Here is a 12,799-nt window from a genome sequence, read left to right as displayed (position 1 = left end):
GTGGCACCTCCAGAGACCACTGCCGGGAGTGGGGTCTGGAAGAGCCACAGACGGCTAACCATCTGCATCTTTGCCTTTTCTCTCACTCCCGTCCTGCTGCTGCCTCTGCCTACAGAAGGTGAGTAGCCTGTGGCTGGAGCTTCCCCTGTCCTGTTGGCTGTGGCCAGTGCTGGCCGGGCTCTGCCTGGCCCTGGACCTTCCCACCTCTCCCAGAGAGAAGGCACGTGGACAGGCCTGCAGCAGGCCCCCTCCCAGTGCCTCCACTCTCACACCTGAGTTCAGGCCCCTCTGGGGCATGTCCCCTGCCTCCAACTCTGTCCTCTGTGTCTTGCCTAGCCCCGGTAGGGTCTTGGGTGGGGAGAGTACTAGCAAAGGAGTCACTGGAAGACCACTGAGGGCTCATCCCAGCTCCACTCCTCGCTGGCTGTGTGACACAGGCAAGCTGCTTAACGTCTCTGTGCTTCCCTTCCTCGGGTCTAAAAGGAGGGTCATGCCAGCATCCCTGCCATCCTCAGAGGATGAGATGGAAGCAGCAAGAGATTGCAGGCAGAAAGCCCTTTGTAAGCCAGTCCTGGAAGCAGATGTGACTGCAGTGGGGCTCTGTCCTGATGCCTCAGCTGCTGCATCCATAAAGGGGACCCCCTCCCTCCCCTGGGGGTTGGTGCAAGTGTGTGGGGTGGGATGCACATTGTGGGGTCTGGGAGCGCTTAGGAAGGGGACCATGGGCACAGGTTGTTTCTCCCTCAGGACAGCCTCTAAGTAAAGGCAGAGAAGACCATGTGCTGGGGCCCCTTGGGGACGGGGGCCCACTGAGGTCAGAAGAGCCAGACAACATTCCTAGAAGAGGCGGCCCGGCCTGAAGGGAGAGGCAGGCAGGGGAGCTCATGCTGGGGTTGCAGTGGGAGTGGGTCCAGGGCCAGCTACCTGAGAGAGGTCCATGGGATGGCATCCTGTGGTGATCCCAGGACACGCAGCCATCAATCTGGCCTGGACACTGGCCAGTCACGTCAGCTACCATCTAGAGACCACCTGGGGCATCAGGCTCATCATCAGCCTTGGTTACAGCCACATTGCCACGCCCTGCTGAGTCCCTGTCACATTAACCTAAAAAAGCTATAGAAGCCAACTCAGTGTCCAAGCCAAGAGCCAAACACAATTTCTTGGGGTTCTTGGCCCCAAGGCTCCCTGGAGGTGCCCAGTTCTAGTGGCACTGGTTGTGCCTGGGCCATACCTAAAGGCCCCCTCCATCCGTGGGGCCAGCCTAGGGGTGAGTGAGGCTGTGGTGGGCAAGAAGTCCCCACAGCTCCCCTCAGCTATGCTCCCCAAGGGCAGCCGGTGAGCAGAGCGCTCGGGCAGTGGGTGCCGAGCCACCTGCGTCCTGCCACTCCCAGCCAAGGGGCAGACACTCAGGGGTAAAGTGGGACCCTCTTACTGAGCCTCACCCTCTTCATTCATACAATGGGCCCACCTGGCCCTCACACAGCAGGTGTTGCGAGAAGGCTGGGAGGAGAGGCCAGTGGGAGCCCAAGGGTGGCAGGGATGGCAAGGAGGTCCCCCTGCGTGGACTGCCAGCCACTTCCTCAGCACGGCTGTTGAGGGCTTCGGAGCACACACTTCTGCCTGTGCCCCTGTATTTCCACAGTGCTTTGCCCTCTTCCGGTTAGCAGGGCCCACCCCCTTTTGTTCTGCCCTGGCTTCCTCTGAGAGGCTCCCAGGAGCCGCTGCCCCAGATCCACCAGCCCCGGTAGCCCCAAACACTGTTTGAGGTGCTAGGGTGGAGGCAGAGGAAGGGGCCCTTTAAAGGTGGAAACATTTCCTCTGCTAGGCCGGAACCCAAACCACAGCTCACCTCCACCTGGCTCCTCCCTGTCCCCAGCAGCCCTGGCCGGCCCCAGAAGGAGTGATCAGGCAGACCAGAAGGGGCAGGCTGGGTAGGGCATGGCTCTGCTATAAGAGCTCTTGAGTAAGTTCAGGCCTTCAGGGGGTAGGGGAGGGCAATGTGGATTGTGAGGCCCTGGGTGAAGACACAGACACCCATCTCATTCCCATAGGCCTGGGAACCTGTCCTCCTTCCTCACCCACTGAGGCCGACCCCCTTCCACTGGGAAGTCCAGCAGCCCCCCTCACCCCTGCCTTGCAGCCTCACCAAGATCAGAGCAGTAGTCATGTGGGAACACCTGCTGTGTCCCAGGCACTAGGCTGGGTTCAGGTTACAGCAAGAAACCAAAATTAGACATATCCCTTGCCTTCCTAAGTGTACGATACAGTGAGGGAAAGACATTGATCAAATGATCACAGCAGTAAATGTATGCCCTGAGAGAAAGCCTATAATAAGGTGTCAGGGAACTAGAAGAGGGCTTCCCTGAGGAAGGGACTCAAGCTGAGAGCGTCAGAATGCATGAGAGTTAACCCAGCCTAAAAAGGAAGAGCATTTCGGGCAGAGGGAACGGCAAGCACAAAGGCCCTGTGGTGTGAGGAAACACGGTGAGTCTAAATGAGGCCTTAGCTAGAGTGAGGGGGTTTGGGAGGGATCCAATCACAAGGACCCTTGCCTGTTTTCACCCTGAGAACAGTGTGATAGGTATTGTTTTTCCCATTTCAAATGAGCGGACTGGGGCTCAGGGACCTCAGGGAACTCCATAGCAAAACTCATGACAGATGGGTAGAGTCTTGGCAAGAGAAATCATGAATGTCTGCCAGGCAGGAAGCGGGAACAGGGAAGAGTAGGTGCCACCCCTTCACTTTCTGTTTGCTCAGTTATTCCTCCCAACAGGTGTCATTCTGATTTTCAGCTGAGGAAATGGAAAATCAGAGAGCTTGAATAACTTTTTCCAAAATCGTGCAGCTCATAAGTGGTTGGGTTGGCCTAGCTGCGAAGCCCAGGCTCACTCTCCTATACTTCTGAGAGCTGCCTACAGATAGGGGAGTGTGGCTGGGACTGAGCAGTCAAACCTGTATAGAAGGAAGAATGACATGGAATTTCCTCTGCAGCATGCACAGGCTTAGCCGGCTCCCCATGAGTCCTGTGCAGAGTCAGCAGGACCTGGGAGCCCCTGAACCCCACATGCAGGGAAGCAGAGAATGGGGTCTGGCCTGGGGCAGGGCAGTGGGAGAAGGCCTGTCCTGGGATACCTAAAACCTGAGCTCGTCCAACCCCCCCTCACACCCTCATCAGTGAACCCCTGGGTACCTGTGATTCCAGCCGCAGTGGCCTGTGGCCGTCCGTGGACTGGAGGCCTCACCTGCGGCAGGCCTTCACTCTCCTGCCTCTCCACAAGAAGCCCGAGCCACAGACACAAAACAATATGCTCTTGTGTGCCATTTGTTGCATGCCCGGTTTTTATTTGACAGTCAGAAATTCACATGCCTTCCCCATCTGCCCTTCTACCCACTGGAACCAAGCCACCTTGCAGCCCCCTCCTGCTCCTGGGCCCATTTCCTTCCCTCTAAGCCCAAGGTTGCAAACAAAGACACCTTCGGGCAATATCTGGCCACCAGATGTGTTTTGGACAGCCCACACATAATTTTCTTCTCTAAATTTTATTACTCATCAGCCAATTTCACTTTAAAATCTAGATTCCTTATTTTTCATGAAAAACGGGAAGCTTTGCTCATGCTAGACCAGCATTCCTAGCCTCCATCCACTTTAGCCATGGCCTGGCTTTTCAGTTCTCCTGTCCCCACCACCTCTGACAGTCTCCCCACCAGGCCTCTTCCCTTGCCCTCCTAGCCAAGATTTAAGTGTGTCTGCCTGCCACCCCACACCAATCAGACTGCTAGGAGCCATGGGCCCAGGGCCTCCTTTGTAAAGTCAGGATAGGCTTCGGTGGTCTCTGAGGGTTTGCTGATGTTCCAGAACCCACTGGGGGTCTGGTCCCTACTGGAGCCACGGTGGGACCCAGGTGTTTGGGGCCAAGGAGGGGAAGGAGGCTGTAGGTCTCTGACCACGTTCACCCTCAGGTCTACATCACTGTGCTGGACGAGAATGACAACAGCCCCCGGTTTGACTTCACCTCCAACTCGGCGGTCAGCATACCCGAGGACTGCCCTGTGGGCAAGCGAGTGGCTACTGTCAAGGCCTGGGACCCTGATGCTGGCAGCAATGGGCAGGTGGGCCACCGAGTGAAACAGCCAGGATCCACCATGTCAGCGGGGCTCCCACAGCTCCCACAGCTGGAGGGGCCTTCTGAGCCACCCCCATCACCAAGCACCAGGTTCTTCCGGTCTCTGCCCCTGCAATCACCCAGTCTGTGGTCAGGGAGAAGGGACAGAGCTGCCTCAGAGCTATGCAGGCCGGTGGCCCTGCCTGGGTCATGTGGACATGGAGCCCGAAGGCCAGCCAAGGCGCAGCCCCTCAGTGAAGTTGTTTTCCGGGTGACTCCTCCCCACGCAGCCCCAGCTCCCTGAGAGGACATGCTCGTCCTCCCTCCTGCTTCCTAGGCCCAGCCCCATGGCAGGAAGCGCTTGCTGTCACTCCAGGTTTGGACACCCCAGAGTGCAGAGGGAGAAGTGACGAAACCCGCCAGTGTTCGCACAGCTTTCATCTGTTCCGTGCATTAGGCCGTGTGTTTGCGGGTGTTAGCATGGCTTGCATGGTCTAGGGGGTCAAGGGATGCTGGCTTTGGAGACAAAAGTGTGTAGGTTCAGACCTCTGGCATTTGCAAGCTGTGTGACCTTGGCTGGTTGTTCCATGTTTCTGAGCCTCCTCTCTGTGAACTGAGAACAGTTGCTTTCTGTCAAGGTTGCCGTAAGAACCAAGTAGAGTCCAGGTAACACCGCAGCGTGTGCCCGCCCCAGCAGCGTGAGCACAATCCCCTCTACCCTGGGAAGACATCAGTGCCATGGGACTCAAGCCCCACTCTTCCAGGCCAGGATACTGATATCTCCTAGCCCCGGAACCTTCCATGGGTGCTACACAACCTCCATGGGCCTGCACCCCCATTTTGAGGGAGATGAATCACTTCTGCTTAAAACACTGTATTCCCAAAAGCCCTTGCTGGACAGACGGCCCAAGTGGGAGAGGAGGACCAGGGAGTCCCCCTTGGCTTGGCCTGGCCACCTCTCCTCCACACCTGCTCACCCCTCACCCTCTCTTCTCCCCACAGGTGGTCTTCTCCCTGGCCTCTGGCAACATCGCGGGGGCCTTTGAGATCGTCACCACCAATGACTCCATTGGCGAAGTGTTTGTGGCCAGGCCCCTGGACAGAGAAGAGCTGGATCACTACATCCTCCAGGTGGGGCCTGGCCTCCCTTGGACTGAGAGACCACTGGCTAAGTGCCTAGACCGGTCACTACTCTCCATCCAGGAGAGAGCCTGTCCATCAGCACACTCTGGTGGTCAGTGCCTCTGCTGTCACCAAGTAACATGGGGCCAGCTGCACCCATCGGGGCCAAGAGCACAGTGAGGCTGACCCAGGATAGGGAAACCTGGGAGGGACCTTAGATACCCAGGAGGAGGTAGTTGAGGTGTCTTCCCCTGCTGTAAGAGCCAGGAGGATGAGGGAGAGCCTGGTGGAGCTGGGAGAGCCCCAACTCTTCTACAAATACAGTGTGGCCTTGGACAGGTTATTAACTCTGGGCCTCATTTTCCCCACCTATGCAATGTACAAAAAAATCCCCGTCTGGCCTGCCCTGTGGAGGGAAGAAGCAAGTGCAGGCTTGAGGAGCCACGAAGGCTATCATTATTGCAGAATGGCCATGGCTGGGATGTTTGCCAAGGGCTTTCTGGGAACCTCAGGGCTGCGCTTCTGCAGAGGGCTCAGCTCCTGCAGCACTTATGACTGCATCAAGGCTCCCAGGAACAGGCTCAGCCATAGGGTGCCAGCTCATTGCTTATAATATTACCTGAGGCTCTTTTCCTGTTTGCCAGAGATCATGGGACAGAGTGCATGGGACAGAGGCCTTTGAAGCTAAAGACAGGAGCCTTGGGTCAGGTTGCAGGCCCAGGGTCATGGTCAAAGTCTGGCACAGCCCAGAATACAGTCAGAGGTAGGTCAGGAGGTCAAGGCTTGGGTACATGCTAATCAGATTCCAAACGAGGATCCCAAGTCAGACGACGATTGGGCAAGAATCATTTGCAGCATGGGGCAGAAGGTGAAGGCTTTGGGGAGAGCCCAGGGCTGGCCAGGCCACCCAGGGGTTCTCAGTGAGTCTCTTTGTCCTCCCAAAGGCTCCCCACTGATTGCACAGCCCTTTTGGACTCCATATTCCCAATCCTGCCCGCCACGCTTTAGCCCTGACTCCAGTTGCCCTCCTCCTTGCAGGTTGTGGCTTCTGACCGAGGCACCCCTCCACGGAAGAAGGACCACATCCTGCAGGTGACCATCCTGGACATCAATGACAACCCTCCAGTCATCGAGAGCCCCTTTGGATACAATGTCAGTGTGAATGAGGTGAGGGCAGCCCCGGGGCCCATATAGCTGGACATCCGGGGGGACCGTGGGCATGAGCCAACCATGCAGCCCCTGTTTAAATGTCTGCCTGGCCCACTGGTCCCTCAGATCTCATGGATGGGAACTGTGGCTCATTCGTAGTGATATCCCTAATGCCTAGCCCGGATCCTAGAATGCAGTATCTTTTTGGAGTAGAGGAGAAGAGAAAAGAGAAAAAGAAGAAAGTTGCCTTTCACCAGACAGGAAACTGAGGTTTACCCCGGGAGCTTGCTTTTTTAAAAAATGTATTTATTATTCAGCCCTAAGACTGAGCCACTCCAATCTGCCCTGGCATTGCTGGGTATCATGCTAGGTTGGACGTTCATGAAGGCAGGATGGCATGTGGCCAGAGTCTAGCTCTCAGGCCAGACTCCCTCACTTCAGCCCACTGATTGGCTGCGTGGACTTGCACACATTCCTTCCCTGCACCTCAGTTTTCTCTTCTGTAAATGAGGATGATGATGCCAGTACCTAACTCACAGAGTTGGAGAGAGGACCCAGTGAGTTAATGCAGGCCCCAGCATATCAGAGGTGCTCACAGAATGTTCGCTGCTATCATCCTTATTATCTCCATCATTGCTCTGGGGTAGATGCAGCAAAGCTTTCGGGAGGTACAGGGGGAGCCTTTGGGCTACAGGAGCAGGTGCCAGACTATGCCCCAATGCCTTGAGTCCAGAATGACCGCTCTCCTGCTCTCCTCCCAGAACGTGGGTGGAGGTACTGCTGTGGTCCAGGTGAGAGCCACTGACCGTGACATCGGGATCAACAGTGTTCTGTCCTACTACATCACCGAGGGCAACAAGGACATGACCTTCCGCATGGACCGCAGCAGCGGTGAGATCGCCACACGGCCTGCCCCGCCTGACCGCGAGCGCCAGAGCTTCTACCACCTGGTGGTCACTGTGGAGGACGAGGGCACCCCAACCCTGTCGGTGAGCGATGGGGGTGGCCACAGGGAGGAGCAGGTGGGCCAGGGCAGCTCCGCCTCCGAGTGAGGGGAACAAGATGGGTGGGAATGGAATTCCACACAGCAGGCGAATCCTTGACAACTCCTTTAGTCCATCTGCCCAAGATGGCCTCCCCTTATGGAGGCCTGTTGTGTGCAAAGCTGGGGTGCTAGTTTGGCCTCCCGAGTCTGTAGCTACTCAGAAGCTCTGTTTAGTCCTCTTTTCTCTCACAGAGCAGCTCTGTGGGGTGGTACAGGTTGAGCCTCTGTACTGGGGCCTGGCCCAGGGAGCAAGTGGGTATGAATCTAGCCCCCACTTCACTTGCCCACCTATCCACTGTGAGGTCACACCAATGTGCATGGTGGTGGCTTACAGAAAGGGTGCCTCTCTGGCCCTCTTCCCCTACGTTGTGTGGTGTGGCATGCTGTCACAACACGTCAGGGTGGGAAGGGATTGGTGTCTCTGGTTCACACTGATGCTCGAATGAACAGCACCACTGCCCAAGGCAATGTTCAAAGTTTGCCAGGTTAGGGAAAGACTTGTGGTCCTCAAGGGCTGGATGGAGATCTCTAGGAGCTGATGAGCTGTGTTGGGAGTGGCTTATAAACTGAAAGCAGGGAATTTGGAGTCAGGAGCACTGTGGCTGGCTGCATGATCTTGAGCAAGTCAGAACCTCTCAGCATATCGCTTTTGTCATCTGCAAAAGGGAGATAATATCTACCTCATAGGTGTTGTTTGGGGAATCAAATTAGCTCATGTCTGTGGAAGCACTTGGTAAACCATGAGGAGGAAGAGGACTGTTATTAGTCCTCTATTGCCACAATAATGCTGCCTTACAAACCAAACAAAACAGAGGAGTAAAACAATAACCACATAGTTAGCGCTAATTCCGCAGGCTGGCAATCTGGACATGGCTTAGCCGGGTGGTTCTTCTGGTCTCAGCTGGGCTTCTGCATTTGTATGTGGGCAGCTGCCTGTCAGCAGGGTGCTATGCTTCTGAGGGTTGGCTCGCTAGCAGCTGGGGTGACAGGGACAACTCATCCTCCAGAAGGCTAGCCCATGCCTGTTCTTATGGGGCTGGAAAGTGTCCAGAAGAGACAGCAGAGGCATGCAAGGCCTCTTGAGTCCCTGGCTTGGAACTGGCACAAGGTCACTTCTACCACAATCTGTTGGCCAAAGCAAGTCACAAGGCCAGCCCAGACTCAAGCTATGGGAAAATAAACTCTACCTTCTGAAGGAATGAGCTACAAAGTCACACTGCAAAGAGTGTGGTTACAAGGAAGGTGAAGAGTTCAGGGACAGTTTTGTAATCTGTCTCCTGGAAGGACCCTGATTGCAAAAGAGGCCCCAGCTCTGTCCCTCTCATAGCAGGTTAGACCTCTCCCCTTTGACAGCAGCACTGTGGGAGGCGGGGTCACACCAGGTCTGGGCAGGGCTCTTTGTCTGGAGCTTCTCTGGAGATGTTGATCCAATAACTCCAGGAATTGGGATTGGGTTAATAATCCAGGAATCCCCACCCCACCACCACATTCTGAGGAGTCCAGGAAATGAGACTGACTCTGGGCACCCCTGTGGGCATCCTTAGCCCCACGGCTGCACAGTGTCATCACTAGCCACCTCAGCCATTCACACCCAGTGGGCTAAACAAGGATACATTTATAGGACACGTGTCACTCACTGGGCAGGGTGGGGCTGGGGCAGAGAGGGGTATCATTTATTGTGTTAACGTGGGAGGACCCAGTTTCGACATGACCCCACCCCACTGCACTTGGCTTCAGGGTGGATCATCTTGGTTGTCCCTTCAATAGCATTTGTGAAGTAACAGAAACTGACTATGGAGTCATAAAGAATCAAAATGCATTTTCCCACAGAGCAAAAATTCTACAGAGAATGTGGATTTCAGGCTCAGTGGTGTCAGAGCTCATGCTTCTTGGCCTTTCCCTCACGGTGGCAAGATAGCTACTATAACTCTAGGCATCAAGTCAGCATCCAAGGCAGGAAGATGACAAAAAGATGGCAAAGGGCTATGGCAGCTACTTCTGCCCTTTTATCAGGAAAGCAACAGGTTTCCCAGAACCACCCTCCAGAGTGCTGCTTGTGTCTCCTTGGCCAGAAGTGGCTCACGTGGGCACCCTAGCTGCAAGGGAGGTTAGAAAAAAATGAGGGACAGGATTATCATGGTCAGCATATTACTTGGGGGCCAGATATATCACTTCCCACACAAAAGCAGGCCTCTGTCAGTGAGGAAGAAGTGGAGAATGGATTTGGGGTGGGCATCTGACAGCATTTGCCACACTGCCCTCCCCAATCCTAATGCAGGCCAGTCAACGCACCACCCCCACTCCCCACCCACACTCCAACCCCCACAGTCCTAGGGTCTCTCAGGGAGACCATCGGTGGAATCCATAACATTCTAAGACCCTGCAGTTTGTAGGCAAAATCAGGCTTCCTTTTGGTCCCCAGAATAAATGGGAATTGAAGAAATGGAAAATCACCCTGGCCACAGTTAATCACCCAGAATGCATGGGCCACTATCCAAGCAATCCTTTAAAATCTTAGGATTGGTCCCCATGGCTAAAAAGAGTTTCCATCTGCTGGCCAAACCCTCTGCAGGGACCCATCCCACCACTTGGGGACCATAAGCATTCCCACCTCACATGTCAGCCCCTGACATTCTGGTTCTCATTGAAGCAGGGCTCAGCCCATACCAGCTCCCTGGTGAGAGCAGGAGAAGCTGGGTAGCATCCGCCCTGCTCATCCTGGTCATCACCAGCTCTGCTCCCTGAGGCCCCAGAAAACACCCTCAGGATGATTAGGACCAGAGACCCTGAGGCCATCCATCTCCAGGGGAATATATATGGGGCTTCCTGGGCTGAACCATGATGCTTTCTTCCAGACCATAATATAAACAGCAAAAGGTACCAACTTGAAAGATGTATAGGAAAACAATTTTAAGTCGAAAAGAATCCATCCCTCTTCAATTTTTCCCCCTGCTTCTCCAAGTTGGGAAAATATTGCTATCATTTGGTTTTTGCAGGGGACACCTCAGTGAAGAATTGCAGTGACCATAGGGACATAGAGAAACTAGCACTAAACCATATTTATTCATTCATTCACTCATTCACTCATTCATTCATTCAGCCATTGTCCCTGAATGGCCACTATGTGCCAGGCACTGGAGATACAGAAATGAAGAAAATGTGGTCTGTGGCCTGAAGAAATGAAGTTGAGTAAGGGAGGCAATGAAAACACTGGTGTGCAATGGGGCACTGAGAAGGGCTTGGGGAAGGCTTCCTGGAGGAGGTGACACCTGGGCCGAGTCTTGTTGGTCAGTCTTGGTTAGTACAGCCAAGAAAGAAGCATATTCTGGGGATCAGCCTGCACAAAGGCTGAAGAGCAAGCAATAATCAGGGATGGGTTCTGGGAGCCACAGGTGGTTTAGGCCCAGGGCTGCTTCCAAGGCCAAGGGCAGGACTCTCTATTTCCATATCCTCCCGGGACAGTGTATATGGGACTCGCCACAAGGGCTGTTCCCACTGCCTTCTCAAGACCCCCCCCTACTGCCTCCATGCCTGGCCGAGCCAAGGTGGGGATGGGGCAGAGCTAGCAAGCAGGGGTCCTGCAGCCCACAGTGCCTACCAGGGTAGCTTGCCTCCAAGGAGCACTGGACCCTTGAAGATTTGCTTCCACTGACCAGACCCTCAACTTTGGGCAGTAAACCCCTCAGGGTTATGAATATCCCCAAGAGCAGGGCCCTTCTCTGCCTCTGGGCAGATTTCACTGGATGTGTGTATGAGGAAGGAGCATTGTCCCAGCCCCTCCTAGAGCAACCAGAGACCTGAGCAGCATGCAGCCAACCACCCTGAGATTCCAGGAATGGCTGCCACAGTCTAATGGGTGAGAGAGCAGCTGCTACCCTGCATAGATCCATCCAGAGAAAGCCAGCAGGCCCACTTGCCATCCTTTTACTCCCACTGCAGTTATCTGCCTGGCTTCAAAATGGCCTTCACTGGCTCAGGACCAACCTTGCTGGAGGACAAGGGCATGAAAGATTCATTCATTTGTTCATCCAACACCAAGTATGAGGCCTGTAGTACAGGCTAGGACACCAGAGATACATCAGGCACAGGTCTGCCCTCCAGGAGCCTACAGTCTAGCAGGGGAAGGCACATGTACTGGAGAGCTGACACTGTGATGTGGTAGAGTGCTAGGAGCCTGGAAGCCAGGGCAGGTTTTCTGGAGGAGGCATCATTTGCATCCCTGTTTTGAAAGATGTGGCTCCCTAAGCAGGGGCCCTGAGATTTGGCTGCTAAGACCCTCCCCAGAGCCAAGAGAAATTCTCTGAGTCCCTCCAGCTCTACTTTTCTCCCTGAGACCCTCGTCCCCCCAGTTTCCTGAGAGCTGGACATTCCTGCAAACAGCCTAGGCCACCCCCATCCGGCCTCAGCCCATATCACCCGAACTCGGAACAGCTGTGCTGCAAGGGGTATCTGGGCCAGACCCAGGCCCGCCACACAATGGTGTGCCACTGGCCAGGGGGAGTCATTGTGCAGCCTCAGCCCCTGCCTAGCTCCAGGCCATGGGAAGACAGGCCAGGCTTGGGGGAGGGGTTTAAGTGGTTGTCAGGGAGGCCCCTGCAAAGGAAGAGCTGGGCCCAGGGAGGAAGGGTGGAAGGTAACTGGGAGGTCAGGAGTTAGCCCAACCTCAGAGGCACTTGACAGTGGGGTGGAGAGGGAGGGAGGGCCTAACTGTGGCCTCCCTGCCACGTGAATTGCAGCCAACCGATAATACTATTCCAGATAAGAAGCCCTGGCTTCTCAGGCTGGTGAGGACCTGCAGAAGTCACCTATCCAGGCAGAAGGACAGAAATCTCCCACCACCCCCTTCTGGTATGCAAGTCCCCAGCAGCGGCCCCATGACGGTCTATGAGCTGGGGACACTGCTCTTGGCAGTACACCTCATGTCTTTAGAGCAGAGGCCCCTTCTGTTTATTAGACTTGGACCCTGCTATTGTGAACTCTGCTTCCCCTGGCTTGAGATCAGAAGGTCCCAGCCTGGCCCTCACCCTCTGTGGCACCAAGAAGGCTGGCCTTCCCTGACCCAGCACAAGTACATCCAGACCCTTCCCTTGGCCTGGTTTCTTGAGGGATGTTCCACAGCTGCCCAGATGCTCCACATACAACTGGCTAAGTTCCTCCAAGAGACCCTGGGGCTCAGCTGCTGAGGGTTTCTCCCTTCCCCATCCCCTAATGCAAGCAAGAGGGGTGCATGGGCCACTGTGCCTATCAGGAGTCCTCTAGCTCCACAGTTGGCAGGCAGAAAAGGGAGTGGCAGGAGCTGATATGGAAGGAGCCTACCCATCAGCAGCAGCGTCTTCTGGACCCAGAAGAAGGCCCAGGCCAGGGCAGGCAGAGCACAGAT

At 55.2% G+C, this 12,799-nt stretch overlaps 1 protein-coding gene across 1 annotated transcript in view; it reads left to right on the top strand.

Moving 5' to 3' along the window:
• The window catches only part of CDH23 (cadherin related 23), a 419,032-nt gene that overhangs the window by 338,394 nt on the left and 67,839 nt on the right, over window positions 1–12,799 (top strand). Inside the window, exons 34-37 of the mRNA XM_063709996.1 lie at window positions 3,961–4,110; window positions 5,106–5,234; window positions 6,264–6,392; window positions 7,136–7,363. Of these exons, the coding sequence (XP_063566066.1) occupies window positions 3,961–4,110; window positions 5,106–5,234; window positions 6,264–6,392; window positions 7,136–7,363 (636 nt within the window). The remainder of the gene's footprint in view (window positions 1–3,960; window positions 4,111–5,105; window positions 5,235–6,263; window positions 6,393–7,135; window positions 7,364–12,799) is intronic.

Source organism: Gorilla gorilla, chromosome 8 (genome assembly GCF_029281585.2).
Source record: "Gorilla gorilla gorilla isolate KB3781 chromosome 8, NHGRI_mGorGor1-v2.1_pri, whole genome shotgun sequence".
In the NCBI taxonomy this organism is placed as follows: domain Eukaryota; kingdom Metazoa; phylum Chordata; class Mammalia; order Primates; family Hominidae; genus Gorilla; species Gorilla gorilla.
The sequence above is the reverse complement of the archived record's forward strand: the minus strand, read 5'-3'. Positions and strand labels throughout refer to the sequence as shown.